At 42.5% G+C, this 14,601-nt stretch overlaps 1 protein-coding gene across 1 annotated transcript in view; it reads right to left on the minus strand.

Annotated features, from left to right (window-relative positions):
• Positions 1 to 14,601, minus strand: part of Nipal2 (NIPA like domain containing 2) — an 86,644-nt gene that overhangs the window by 51,736 nt on the left and 20,307 nt on the right. The window contains exons 2-3 of the mRNA XM_057792835.1: positions 11,209 to 11,277; positions 7,190 to 7,361 (exon numbers count right to left, since the gene is read on the minus strand). Coding sequence (XP_057648818.1) covers positions 7,190 to 7,361; positions 11,209 to 11,277 — 241 coding nt within the window. The remainder of the gene's footprint in view (positions 1 to 7,189; positions 7,362 to 11,208; positions 11,278 to 14,601) is intronic.

The following is a 14,601-nucleotide window of genomic DNA, read 5'->3' on the forward strand; positions in this document are numbered from 1 at the left end:
TTGGTTTTAATTTCTGAGGAAATTATTCTGTGGCCAATGAGAGCTTGCTGCTACTAAACATTTGTTCAATAGGAAACTCTGAGTATTTGCTCTCATATAATTCCTTCTGAATTCAATCCATCTCTTCCTTCTGTTCACCTTAGCCATGACTAAGAGTGGTGGTCTGTTTGTGTATCTCCCACAGCACTTGCCATGGCGGACACTCACTCAGTATCCATTTCTCACCTTTAACAGTGTATCACTGGAAGCATAGTCAATGTGTACATTGTTAAAAGATCTATCTTCTAGGGGCTGGAGAGATGGCTCAGAGGTTAAGAGCACTGACTGCTCTTCCAGAGGTCCGGAGTTCAATTCCCAGCAACCACATGATGGCTCACAGCCATCTGTAATGATATCTGGTTCCCTCTTCTGGCCAGCAAGCACACAGACAGAGAGAACACTATATACATAATAAATAAATAAATCTTAAAAAAAAAAAGATCTATCTTCTAGGCTTGAAGTCAGTGTGCTCTTAACATGGAACTGAAAAGTAGTGTTGGTGTCTCCTACCCACTGCCTCTCTGGAGCCCAGAATCAGTCTCCATCCGAACTCTGCTGCTCATCCCCTACAAGAAGTTGAATATACTGTGTGAGGTTCTCTATGAACCTCCCCAATTCTATATAACCTCAACTTCCGGATTGTAGGTAGCTTCCTTATTTTTAGCTATCTCTAAATGTTTACATATAGCATAGAACTTAGTTATGGAGGTATAAAGTGGACAACAATGAAGTGTGAGGCCATATTTTGTAGATGCATGAATGGTCTTATTCATCCCCTCTGGGATACGCTTAGGAACTTTCTAGCCTTCACGGGAGTGAATATTCTTGAGTGTTTCGCAGTGAACTGACTAGTCATTGTACAACATCAGAAACTGAAATCTTCAGGTGGAGAATGACAGGTAAGAGTATATGATGTTCTTACAGAAGACCTGAACTCTGTTCTTAGAACCTGTTTGGGTTTATCCGTGCGTGTGTTGGGGGGTATGTCTTCACAATCACCTGTGACTCCAAATTCAAGGGTCTGATGTCTATACCTCTGTAGGCACTTGCACTCATATGCACATATCTATACCCCTCCCCCTTATAAATTAAACCTTAAAATTAAAAACTAGAAATTGAATTTTTTAAAGCACATATGCCCTTTTCATCAGTATTCAAATGCAGACTAGTTCTGCAGGCTGTGTTGTAGGAGTTTCTTGTGTCAGGCTCTCTTGGATGGTAAGCAATGTGACACACAGTCCCCAGGGTCTCACGTTGCATGGTGAAGCAGACACTTGGGTCATTGTGAGCATGTTGAGTAGTGTTGAAGGGCAAGTGTAGGTCAGGCTATTGTGCACAACTGTGCAGTTGTATACGTTGCTCAGCACACTGAGACTCCAGATGTATTTCTCAGGATGGCCATGAAAATTCACAGATGGACAGAAATAAAATATCACACGAAGGGGTCATCTTTTTCTAATTCACAAAATTCCATCGTGCAAATGGGAAGTGGCTTTGTGTGGAATGTGAAGATTACTTAACTCAGCCTAGGAGACAGGAAAGGCCTTCTGAGGATGAAGGGCTACCCAGACTGAAAGGATTGGCATGTCAAAAATCATTAAAATTCCACGGTATATACTTTTCTTTTCCCTTCCCTTCCCTTCCCTTCCCTTCCCTTCCCTTCCCTTCCCTTCCCTTCCCTTCCCTTCCCTTCCCTTCCCTTCCCTTCCCTTCCCTTCCCCTTCCCCCCTCCCTCCCTCCCTCCCTCCCTCCCTCCCTCCCTCCCTCCCTCCTTTCTTATTCCTTCCCTCCCTCAGGTGTCATATTTTAGGCACCACCCACCTTTTCTTTGAGTCAGAGTTCCTCACCAGCCTGGAAGTCACCAAGTAGGCTAGGCTGGCCAGCTGGCCCCAGGGATCAACCTGTCTCTTCCTCCAGACATTACAAAGGCACCACCCTGCTAAGCAAGCTTGCCTACCTGCCTGCCTGCCTCTCTCTTTCCCTCTTGCTCTCCCTTCCTTTCTAAGTGGCGCTCAGGATATTGAGCTCATCTCCTGATTGAGCTATTGTACCAGCTACTATCTAGCATGTCTTTTTAATGGATTTCTGGTAAACACTAGCTTATAAAAAAATACACAGTCCAGTCATAGTTGGAGATGAAGATGAGTGTGTCCTTCAGCCCGAGTTAACGTACAGGAAACAGAATTGCTCGTGAGAGTGCAGGCGGGGGTAGACCACACACTTAGAGGGCAATGTCTTCTTCACGCTAATAAATTCCCTTCCTCCCTCCCTCTTGTTCTCCCTCCCTCTTTTCTTCCCACCATGATTTTTTTGCTTTGCTTTTTTTGTTTTTTTTAAATATATTTTTACTTTATGAGTTGAGGATTTCTTACAGTATAGTGAGATTATATTTATTCCCCATGTTATCCCAGACCTGCCCCACCTCCTCACCACCCCTGACAGTTTTGTGTCCTCTTTTCTTTCTAAATAGTCCATCAGGTCCAGTCTGTGCTGCCCATATACTACTGGGTGTGGGGCCATCCAGAAAAGATCGTGGACCTACCAGAGGCCTCATTCTTAAAGCAAACTGGCTCCGGCATCAGCTATCAACAGTGCCTCAGTTAGGGGTGGGAGCTATGAGCCTCTCTCCCTGCCCTCCCTGCAACACTGGAGTGTTGACTGGCTTGATTTTAGGAAGGCAGCCACAGCTGCTGTGACTTCACCAGTGGACAGTGTTATCATGTCTGAAACATGCCATTTTACATGGGTTTACTCTGGTTCTCCCTAACAGTTGGTTCTTAACATCCTTCTGCTCCCTCTTCCAAGATGATTCCTGAGTCTTGGGAAGGGGTGGCTTTTAAAGACAGGGTCTTCATGTTAGTCATGGCTGGCCTGGTTCTTACTTCATGGCTCAGGCTGGCCTTGAGCTAGTGGCAGTCCTCCTGCTTCAGCCTCCTGGGTGCTGTATTAGAGGTGTGCACTGCCACACAGGGCCCTGTACCTGTTTTATAAACTGTGCTTTGCTTTGGTTTATTTGGAAATGTTCATAAGGACAATGTGGAGGAGTTGAAGAGCAATTGCTGCTTCATGGATGAACGATTCTACTTTCCGCTCCATGCAAATTAACCACTGCGTGGATAAGAACAAAGCAAAGCCTTCCCAAATTGGCTCATCCATTTTAGAGCAAGAACAAGCTCCATTATAAAGAATACTGTACTTTGTCTCTGTGTAACAATAATGATCATTATGTGCACAGTGACAATAGCCAGGGCTGCATGTCAAACAGTCTGCACTGTTGAGCTTACACGGGTCTTCACAGTCACCCCTGAAACAGCAACTTTTTTTACCTAGTGATCTGAGGCATAAACATGGTTTAAACTGTGTGCACGAGGATGCAGCGCTGGGCAGAGCTGGCCAGGGGCAGGCGTGGGATCCGACCAGGCAGTTTGACCTAGAGCTGTTCTCATGACCGTCCTACTGGCTGGTGTCCTGGAACACTAGTCAGCCCAGCTCTGAGGAAATTAGAAGCCCATGAGCTTCCTAAGAGAAACACAAAACGAATCACCATCTAGAATTAATTACACTTCAGCACAGACACATTTTCAGTCAGAATAAGCTTTAGGCACCATTGTCTATGGAGAGTGAAAATGATACAAAGAATCCGATGCTCATTGCTCGAGCTACAGAGCCCACCAGAGCTCCGGGCTCTTCCCACTGCTAATCTCTGCTATTTAGCAGAAGGCTTGGGGTGTTCTGCAGAAACTATTTTATCTAAGGTTCCCTCATAAAAGTGCCTCTGGTCACTGGGTTCTGGAGATGTGTTCACTGGTCTTCCTCTGAAGATATACAATTGCTCAAGCCCCATGGAACATTCTACCCCCAAACTCAGATACCTCTAGGATTATGGACTTTATAAAACTTTCTATATGTGTATATATTTGTGTAAGTGTGGCAGCCAGAGGACAGCCTGCAGGAGTCAGTTCTTGCCTTCCAGGAATGTGGTTCTAAATGCACTAAATGTCAAACACTCTCTCTCTCTCTCTCTCTCTCTCTCTCTCTCTCTCTCTCTCTCTCTCTCACACACACACACACACACACACACAACTTAAAAGCAAGAGACAGAAGAAAAATATAAAATATGTAATATCCATGTAAAATTATAGCATATGTTATATTTTTTTCAAATTCAAAGGGAAGTTTCATTTTTTAAAGTTTCCAACGAGAGGTGAGAAAGCAACAGAGAGAAGTGTAGAGCGCCTTCTTGCCTGTCTACAGACACAGCCATTTGTTTTCAGAATCATTTCCCTCCAGCACCGCACCGGAAGGCTTTAGCATCCTGGGCCCCACCTTCCACACACTTCCCTGCAGCTCCAGAGAGCTGTGGAACAATGATTATGAGCGTTCATTGCTGTACAGGAGGAGATGATTTGTATCTGAGGCTGTAAGCTCACTTGTTGTGGTGGTGGTGGAGGTTGTGTATGTGTGTGGTGTGTATGTGTTTCCCTCATTTCATTTGCTGATTTCACATGATTTATTCATTGTGTATAAACTCATTTCTTTGGATAGTGTTTTTCTTAACATATTTTTTGGTTGATTCTTTGGGAATTCCTAAAGAATTCATATCACCCTCTCCATCCCCACTCATTTCCCAGTGCCTCCACCTTTATGGGTAGCTGAGCTGGGACCACCCCCCTCAGTGATGGGCAGAGCCAGCTCTCCTGTGCCAAGTCAACAGGGTTCACGGTGAGGGGAGGGGATAGCTATCCTGAATGCAGGGCCAGCTCTCCAGTGCCTAGGCCACTGGGCTGGCTCTCCTGAGTGGGGCAGGACCAGTTTTTCCAGGGCCAGCGAGGAGCAAGGAGAGAAGCCAGTTCAGCATAGCCCTCTGACTTCACCATGCATGTTCCTCATGGCCCCCAGTGGTAACGCAAGCCATGGACATCAACACAGACCTCAGTTGCAAGCAGACCATGAACCCAGAGATGGCTCTTAGCAGCAGTCTGGGACAAGACATCACCATGGCCCTGGGTGGCAGTGCAGGCCACCCACCTACATTAGCCTGTTTCTCATTGCCTTTGCTTCTTCAGTTCTGCCTCTTTCCACAGCGCATGAACTGTTCCACTTTACTTTCTCTCCTTTTCTTCACCAAATATTTGCTCATCATAACGATGCCTGCTAAGTACCCTGTGGGCCTGTGGGTGTTCTTCACCCGCCAGGGCCGATCTGCGTCCGGAGAGCTTGTGGATGTCTGCAGACAGCCCCGGGTGAGCAGTAGGAGCATTAACTGAGGCTAAAAGCCTACAAAGAACACTTGCCTACATTCGTGTGAAAAGCTCACATGTACAGAGCGATCAAGGTACAGCGGGGGACTTGGGGAGGGGGACACGCTAAGCGACAGGGCAGAAAACGTGAGTTCCTAGTTATTAATGAGAATTTTGGGCAAACGCAATGACAGCAGAGTCACAGCTTCGTGAACCATCTTCGCAGGGCATCCTTGCCCGCTTCCGGCAACATGGCAATTCGTATCTTACCGAGTCTCTACTACTACGTTTTCCCAAGAGCTGGGAGAACATGAGGTAAGCAGAGCCAATACAGTGTGGTACGGTGCGCATGGCCCTCTTCCGGGTAGCCACCGACGCCGCCCACACTCTTTCCTCGGACATTTCATGGAATGAGCATAAAACAGAAACAAGAGCAAAGCCGACAAAATGCACAATCTGAAGAGAACAGAAAGCCCCTCTGTCCCACCTTGACAACCCAATAAAAACTCTTAGCTGTTATTTCTCAGATATTGAGAAGGAAAACGTCTAGAACATTTGTGGATGTATTATATGCAATAAAATAGAACGCATATCCAACCTACTTTATTGGGATGTTAAATACGGTAAATGACTGTATACATTTTGTCTCCTCGGGGTGGTAGCAGTATGTGGAATTTTTTGTATGTGTATGCAGATATGTTGTATGCATGTGTTTGCACATGCGTGTGAGTGCCACCTTGTGTGTATATGTGGAGAGGCCTGAGGACAGTGCCGGGCATCTTTCTTTCTCTATAACTGTCCACCATATTTTTTTGAGACAAAGTCCCTCACTGGACCTGGAGCTCATGGTTTGGCCAGTGAATCCCTGGGCTCTACCTCTGTCCCACCTGCTGTTTTGAGCTTACAGGCAAGCGCACACGGGTGCTGGGGATCCAGACTCAGCTCTCATGTTTGTGAAGCAGGCATGCAACCTCTCCCACGCAACCATCTCCCCAGGCCTCAATATGGGGCTTCAACAATTTCAAGAAAATGAAATAAGTATTTCTTATAAAATATCTATTATAATACAATCTTAAAAATTTGAAAAGTTAAAGGAGAGGCTTCTAAAATAAAACGGAATTCTGTCTGCATATACATTCTTTCAGTTTAAGCTGTATTTCCCTGAGAGAATCACATCACATTCTGGAGAAATATTAAACTTGGGCTATATGAACACACGATGCCCTCGATCCAGTCATTCTCAACAACTGTCAAGTCGTTTCTACTTCAATGAAGATTCTGCATTCACAGAAATTTAGAAATATGCTGTTCCCATAGCAGCAGATAAAGAATAAAAAGATTTTTTAAACTAATTTTAAACAAGGCTTGTTATAGAATTTATCCTTGTTAGCCATGATTTTTGCTCTTTAAAATATGTCATTTTACTCATCTCTAAATGTACTTAGTTGTGAGCAGATAATTGTGACATTATTATAAAACCGTACATTCTTATGGAAATGCAGAATAACTCATCATTAATTTTTAATACCAAAGAGAGGCAAAACTATGATTCAGGATCAGACAACAATGACTCAATTATATGTATTATCAGTTTAGCATAAAAATAAAATACAGTTGCCTATGTTTTTGTAATCGATTAGTGATCCAAAACACAGTATAACTTCTAAAATGACCTTTAACTTCTTCAGACTCAGATGTTGAGAACATGGCCTTACATGTAAATGGACAGCTATGGAATTCATGTTTCCATGTGGCTAGGGTGTGGCATGGAAGGGCATAATAGAGACTACAGCTGTGATCCCATGTTAATATACTCAGAAATGCGGGAATAAGACATTTTTCTGTGTTCCATCTTTCACCAACTATAATTTATGAACATGTTAATTGTAAGACAGGGGTAAATGGCCTACCTGTGACCGACACACATCCCAGTGGTGCAATCAGAGTGACGGGGGCAATGCCGTAGGCTGCAAAATTGCCTGTCTCTCCTACGGCCATCAGCAGGACGCCACTCCACCACAGCGCACTCCTAAAGTACGGCTTTGGGTGCTCCTTCTGGGCCAAATGAAGATGAGAGTATTTCTGGAAGCAAAACAGAATGTAAACAGAAAACATTTCTACCCAATTAAAACTTGCTGTCAATTTTTATTTTATTTTTTGAGGCAGGTTCTCACTGTGTATCCCTGGTTGGCCTGGTAATCGCTGGTAGAGCAGGCTGGCCTCAAACTCTTAGCGATCCCTCTGCCTCTGCCTCCTAAGTGCTAGGACTAAAGGTGTGCGCTATCAAGTCTCACTTGCTTGGGAAGTTTAGATCTCTTTTCACATCCAAGTTTTCTAATTTATTTGCTGACTCTTATGGCTTTCTCTTTGTCCCGAGAAGAATCATATTTCTATTGCATTTTGTAGTCTAGGGGTCTTTTGTGTACGTACACTGTTTTTTCCCCTCACAACTCTGTAAATGCGGATCTTCACCACTGTCTGAAGATGAGTATGGACGTGAGGAGCACTAGGCTGAGATAGGTTTTTGTTTTTTAGAATTTAAAGTAGTTCCAGATCCCAAAAGAAACATTAACAAGATAAAAGCAGTGAAGTATTAGGGAGAGTGTATTTAGAAGGGATTCAGATGTATGAGTTGAAGCATCTACCACAATTAATATATCCGGGCAGGATGCAAGTGCACTTCATGAGCCCGCACAAGGCCATGGGTGTCATCCCCAGCACTGCAAAATGAAGCAAACCTATGAATCCCGAGGAACTCATTAAACATGTTTTCCCTAGATTTTATGATAACTGAACAACAGACTAGTGGACTGGTCCAGATCATCTTAAAAAGTAATTAGAGGTTTAGAAGAAAACACGGAACATTTAAAAGAAAAAAAGCTCATTGTGAATTAGCAGTCCACAGAGGACATGCTGAGGTCAGAGCACAGTTTGGGGATTGGTCCTCCCTTTCCCATGTGGGTCCCAGGGGTTGAAATCGGGCCATTGGGCTTAAAGGCAAATGCCTTCACCCATGGAGCTATCCTACTGGCATTAAAGTTCTTTTGTTTAAATGCTATAGTATGTGTCTGAAATGTCCCACAATGATCTGTGTTAAAGACTTGGCTCCATCACTGGGGGATGGGGATCCTTAAGGAGATAGGACCTACTTGAAGGAAGTTAGGAACTAAGGGCATGTTCTTGATACGGGCATGCTGTAGGAACTCTTTCAGCCAAAAGTCTTTAAGATACCAGTCCATTTGAACGTGGTCTCTTGTACTGTAAATGCAGACATAAAGCTTGTATGGCCTCTCTTGGCTGCTGGGTTAAGTTCCTGTTCCCTGATCATGCAGAGGACTGTTGATCTATGAGTCTACCCCTAAAAAAAGAACCCTTTATTATACTCCATTCTGAGCTAGTGTGGGACTACTTTATTGTAATTGCCTACATCTGGTGCCCAACTTGGGGAAACTACATCCACTTAAACCCAAGAGGGCTTGAGAAGTAATTCTAGAGACAAAAGAACAGAGTTAAGCATGGCTTCTTTGTAGCAGCATTTTCTCGGGTGGGCTCTTTTTTCTAGAGGCAAGTGCGTTTCATTTAAGAGAGGCTTTCTGATTCAGTTTTAGCTGCAAAAACCTTGCAGCTCTTTTAAGAAACCCCACCACCAAACACTTAAACTGTGTTTATTAATAGCCAACAGTATGTTTCTTGGTGGTAGCAGGGACCTTGAAACTCTGAAGTGTTGTGGCAATAAACATGGCTCTGGCCAGTACCTCTGCTTTGAAGCTAGACTCCCAGAAAGCTAAGGAATTGGGTGGATTCAGCTGTTAATCCTATCCATATCGCTTAGCAAATTAAAGCCTCATGTGGTCAGAAAAAGAGATATATACAGTAAAGATATATTCAGACAAAAAAACCCTCTAAATGGTTTACAGTGTGTTTAAAAATATTCATAGTCTTGGGAGAGAAAAGAAAAATGATAGAGAAAGTCCTTAAAAAAAGAAATAGTGTAGTTGGGTGTGGTGGGACACACCTTTAATCCCAGTACTTGGGAGGCAGAGGCAGGCAGATCTCTGTGAGTTTGAGGCCAGACTGGTCTACAGAGTGAGTTTCAGGATAGCCAAAGATACACAGAGAAACCCTGTCTTAAAACAATAAAAATTAAAAAATAAAAACAAAAGAAATAGTATTTAAAATAAAGCCACATAAAAATGGAAAACACACAGAGAATCTGGATACTGTATATTATTGTGTTGTCTTTGAATTGTTTGACTGCTGAGGAAGGAGCAATAGCTGCTAAAAAACATTTGATTATAAATGCTGCTGGATTAATTCAACATGTATGCTTTGAAAATGCCTTGACTTCAAAATTTAAGTCAAAAGATATGTTACTTTGGAGAAGAGGTTTTGCTTTTGTTTCCATAGGAAATAAGAGGCTGTGGATTCATTTTGGGTTAAGAAAAATCAGGTTTGATCAAGGAAGACCCCTGAGAAATCTCTGATAGAAGCGGATGGCCCAGATGATCCAACATTTTAGAGAATCTCTGTTGGAGTTTCCTCTAAATTCAATATCCAGAACAGCCACAAGACTGCTGGCTGAGATGATCAAGCCTCACAGAATATTCCAGTCAGAATTTGACTATAATTCTAAATTTTCTTTGCGACTCCATAAAATTATTAGTGTCCCCAATCAGCAGGAAGTAGCCTAGAAAACTAGGCCCATATTCCCCCCCCCCCAAAAAATGGATTATGGATGTTTGTCTTTGTTTGGAATGTCAGTTACAAGTTGTTTTGGATAATAGACAGGAAGAAAGCTAAACAGAGGAGATTATATTCAGAGTTCTTGTTTTGATAAGGCAAGAAAGGAAAGTACTGTGGGACAATGTCTTTACCCTGTAAAGATTTGTCAGTTGTATTGCTTTAATAAAATGCTGATTGCCCAGTAGCCAGGCAGGAAGTGTAGGTGGGGTGACCAGAACAGGAGAACTCCAGGAAGAGGAAAGTCTCAGTCTGCAGTTGTCACCAGACTCAGAGGAAGCAAGATGAGAACACCTCCCTGACAAAAGGTACCAAGTCACGTGGCTAACACAGACAAGAATTATGGGTTAATGTAAGATATAAGATCTAATTAATAAGAAGCCAGAGCGAATAGGCAACCAGTTTATAATTAATATAGGCCTCTGTGTTTTTCTTTGGGACTGAACACCTGTGGAACTGGGCGGGACAGAAGTCTCTGTCAATGGGAGCATTGTGACCTTTCCTAATGCCCCCTCCACCTGACCCTGCTTCCTGGCCACAGTAGGTGAATAGGTCTCTTCTGCTGTGTGTTCCAGCCATAATGTACTGACTGCCACAAGTCAAGCAGAAAGGGACAGAGTGCCAAAATAAATCTTTTCCTTTGCTAGTACATTTTTCTTGGGTGCTTTGTCACAATGATGGGTCTCAGCAAAGTAAAACATGATTTACTTCCATATTTTTTAGGAATAAATACATTTCTTGGAAATTAGTAACAATTATATTAGGCTATGGTCTACTAAAGTTTTACATAAAATTATATAACATTCAGAGAGGTATTTTGATATTAAGACCTATTTTAGTTCAGTAGCTTTAGAAACTAGATTGGTTTGATTCTATTTCAAACTGACTTACTAAATGTTTTAAAATTTAGATTGAATTCACAGTTTGGCTTAAAATTCAGATTTCATTCAGAGTTTAGTTTAGCAGCAGGGGTTCTCTCAGGTCTCTAATTTAGCTGAAGTTCTTACTGTATGTCCTCCGTTCTTCAAGACCTTTGGTCTGCACAGTGAGATCACAAAATATAATGTTTCATTATTTTTCTTCTTTTTTTAATGGCTGGAAGAGCTGCAGAAGCAGAACTACCCTACCTGTGACAGGCACACTACATTCCCAGATTGAGCTATAGTCAGAAAAGTTGAGTTTTTCTTACCTGGATATTTAGGGAAATGCTGATAACCAGGTTTCCTAAAATAGCCAGCAACACTCCAAAAAGGTGAACCTGTAAAAGGAATCATTTTCTTTAAATGGCTTTTAGAAATAGTACTTGAAAGATATTTGGCGGCACTGCAGGGGTTTGCTTTTATATTAATTGGTTTACTCATCTGCTCAATTTCGCTTCCCTTACATTTGCCAAACCTGCCCTGGGAATAATATTTGATTAAAGCGAGAATGTCACCAAATGCTGGTTTTTGAAAATAGCTCGGTCAGGGGCAATGAGATGGCTCAGTGGGTAGGAACATGTGTTGCACAATTCAACAACCTGGCTTTGAACCAGAGAACTCACAGTGAAGAGAGAGACCCAACTCCTGAAAGTTGTCCTCTGACCTCCACACACGTGCGGCCCATGCATGCTCATATCACACACACATACCACACACACACAATAATGAATAAAATTACAAATAGCCATTAGGTCATAGCAAGTGTGGCAGCTCATGCCCATAATCTGAGCACTAAGGAGGCAGAGATGGGAGGCGTACGCAAGAGGGTCCTAAGGCTCGCCTGAGCTACACAGTGAGAACGATCTTGGAAAAGAAAGAAGTGAGTCCTTTGTTAGATTTTCTAGGCATTTGTCTGCCTCACTCAGTGAACAGCCTCAAGGTCTTACTGCCCATAGAGATGCTTCTGACTTAACTGTTCTGTTCATTTTGTTTTGTCTTGATACACCCCGAAGAACTGTGGTAGGAAGAAGATCATAGGACTCAAAGTCAAAGGAAAACTGGGGGCTCAGATCTGCTATTCTCTGATTGGGTGGTCTTGGCAAGTTGGTTCACTTTCCTGGCCTAGTGAAAAGGAGGGAAGGTGTTCTCAGGAACCCTTCACCTCGAAAGTGTCCCACTAGACAGAATGCATCTCCCACTTCTCCTCTGGTCACTGTCTACAGTGTTTCTCGGCAGTTGACTACGTCACTGATGCCAGCTCTGCCAGCCCCCACAGCTGTCCTCACCCGAACCATTTAGTTGCTCGAAACACACTTCTCTGCCTCTGGTAAGTGGCACACCCGACCCAGGTGGAACACTGGATTCATTGAGGTGCTGTTCTCCATCAGCTCTCTCCAACTAGACTTTACCCTCCTGGCCTGTGGTAGTCTAGAGCATCTCAGACCACCTTAACTCAGACCCTTCGTGGTAAATGCTATTTCTTCTTCAATATCATCATGTGTGCCATTAGACTCTACAAAGAGAGGGCAAATTCTCCGAGGTAGGAGAACCAAGTCTCAGGTTTCCATTGAGTATTCTAAAGAATCTATTCCTCAAAGTTGGGGAATTAGTAAACACTTGAAAAGTAGATAACAGTTTAAATAAGAACCATAAAGGTTAAAAAAGAAGTTCTTCATATTGCTCAAATATTTATCACAGATAGATTAAAAATTATTTAATAACTTTAAAATGATTTCTTTAAAATGATTCTATGTGGGCTGTTGAGATGGCTCAGTGGGTGAAGTAACTGCCGTACAACATGAGGACTTGAGTCCTAACCCCAGCACCAACATACAAGCTAGGATAGTGGTGCACGTCTTTAACCCCCACACTGTGGGGTAGAGATAGTGGGTCCAGGAACTCACTGGCCAGCCAGTCCAGCCAAATCGCGTAAACCCCAGGTTAAGTAAGAGACCCTCTCGTGAAAAATAAGGTGGGGAGGATCAGGTGCGGGCTCAGTGAACGTAACTGTTAACAATTCACACCCTGTGACTAGAGTGCAGTTTCTGTGAACCAAAAAAAAAAAAAAAAAAAAAAAAAAAACAAACCAGATGCAGTGATTTGTGTTTGTGCTTCCAGCACTCCTACCCTGAGCTGAGAGGTGAAGGCAGGAGGATTGACCAGAAGCTTGTGGGCCAGCTAGTCAGGAGTGAGCTGCAAGGCAGAATCAACAAGAGGATCCCGCTTCAGGAAGGTAGAAGGCAAGACAACCCCCCCCCCCCCGCCCAGAGTTGTCCTTTGTCTTCCAAACATGTATAGTGGCATGGGCACTCATGCATGCACGCACACACGCACGCACGCACACACACACACACACACACACAGAGAGAGAGAGAGAGAGAGAGAGAAAGAGAGAGAGAGAACCATTTAGGAAGACATTGAGGTCCACATCTGGCTTCCATGTGGCATGCACACATATACATGTGCATTTGCACACAAGCATGTAAACATGCATACACTACACGCAAACTCACATACATACAGATGTACTTGATACTGTCATCTGGGCACATGTGTAAATTCGTAAGTATAAACTAGCAATGGTACAGAGAGCTTCTCTTAGTCTACAGAATCTAACTTCTAGCGAGTCTCAGATTCCACGAAGAACTACTTGGATTTCAAGAGAACATCACAATCACAAGACCTCTTTTTGAGACACAAAGTGTCTTTGAAGTTTCAGAGCTCTGTTAGCCAAGCCAAAGTAAAATTTTGTATTTAAAAAATGAAGCAGAAAAGTTGAAAACTCATTTTAAAGTTGATATATAATATGGTCTCTAATCAGTTAAGATTTTGTTCCTAATAAAGGCACTTGGCAGTGATTTTGCTCACCATTGTTCATGGGGAATGCTTATATCACAATACAATGTACTATTTCCATGCTTTTTACTTACAATTGAATGCATTTGGCAATAATTAGGAAAACGGAGAATCAAAAGCAAGTTGGCATTGAATGTATAATTATGAAAATCTTCCATAGCTATAAAAATAAATTGCTGAAGAGAAAGAACCAACTCCAAAATCCTTTAAATCATTCAATAAACCATTCAAAAGACATCAGGCTGGGACTTTTAAAATTGGTGACCAGATTTGGCAAGGGTTTCTTGGATGTGACACCAAGATCTCCTACAATATAATACAAAATATACACAAGTTGGACTTCATCAAGAGAGAAATTTTGTTGTTTTTGTTGTTGTGTTTTTTTTTTTTTTTTTTTTTTTTTTTTTTTTTTGGTGCTGGTGACCATTCCTGTTTCCTTTTATCTGCTAGGCAAAACTCAGAGCTATAAGCCCAGCCCTCAAATCAAAACCTGAAGGTAACTCTATCAACACATTGAAGAGGCAAACAACAGAATAGGAGGAAGTATTTATAAATCCTTATGTAAGTAGGGCTTGATATTCAGGAAATTGCTTAAAAATGCCCACAATTCAACAATAAGACAAAAATGCACAAAATTGGAGCAGGTCTTTCCAAAGAAGACTACAAATCAAAACCACAATGCTATACTGCTGCACACCAAATAAGATGACTACAAACAAAAATGAGACAATGAGTGTTAGCAAGGAGGAGATAAATGAAGACTTTTACATATTCCTGGTAGGAAGGCAAAGTGATACAATCACTTT

This window comes from Chionomys nivalis, chromosome 17 (genome assembly GCF_950005125.1).
Source record: "Chionomys nivalis chromosome 17, mChiNiv1.1, whole genome shotgun sequence".
Lineage (NCBI taxonomy): Eukaryota > Metazoa > Chordata > Mammalia > Rodentia > Cricetidae > Chionomys > Chionomys nivalis.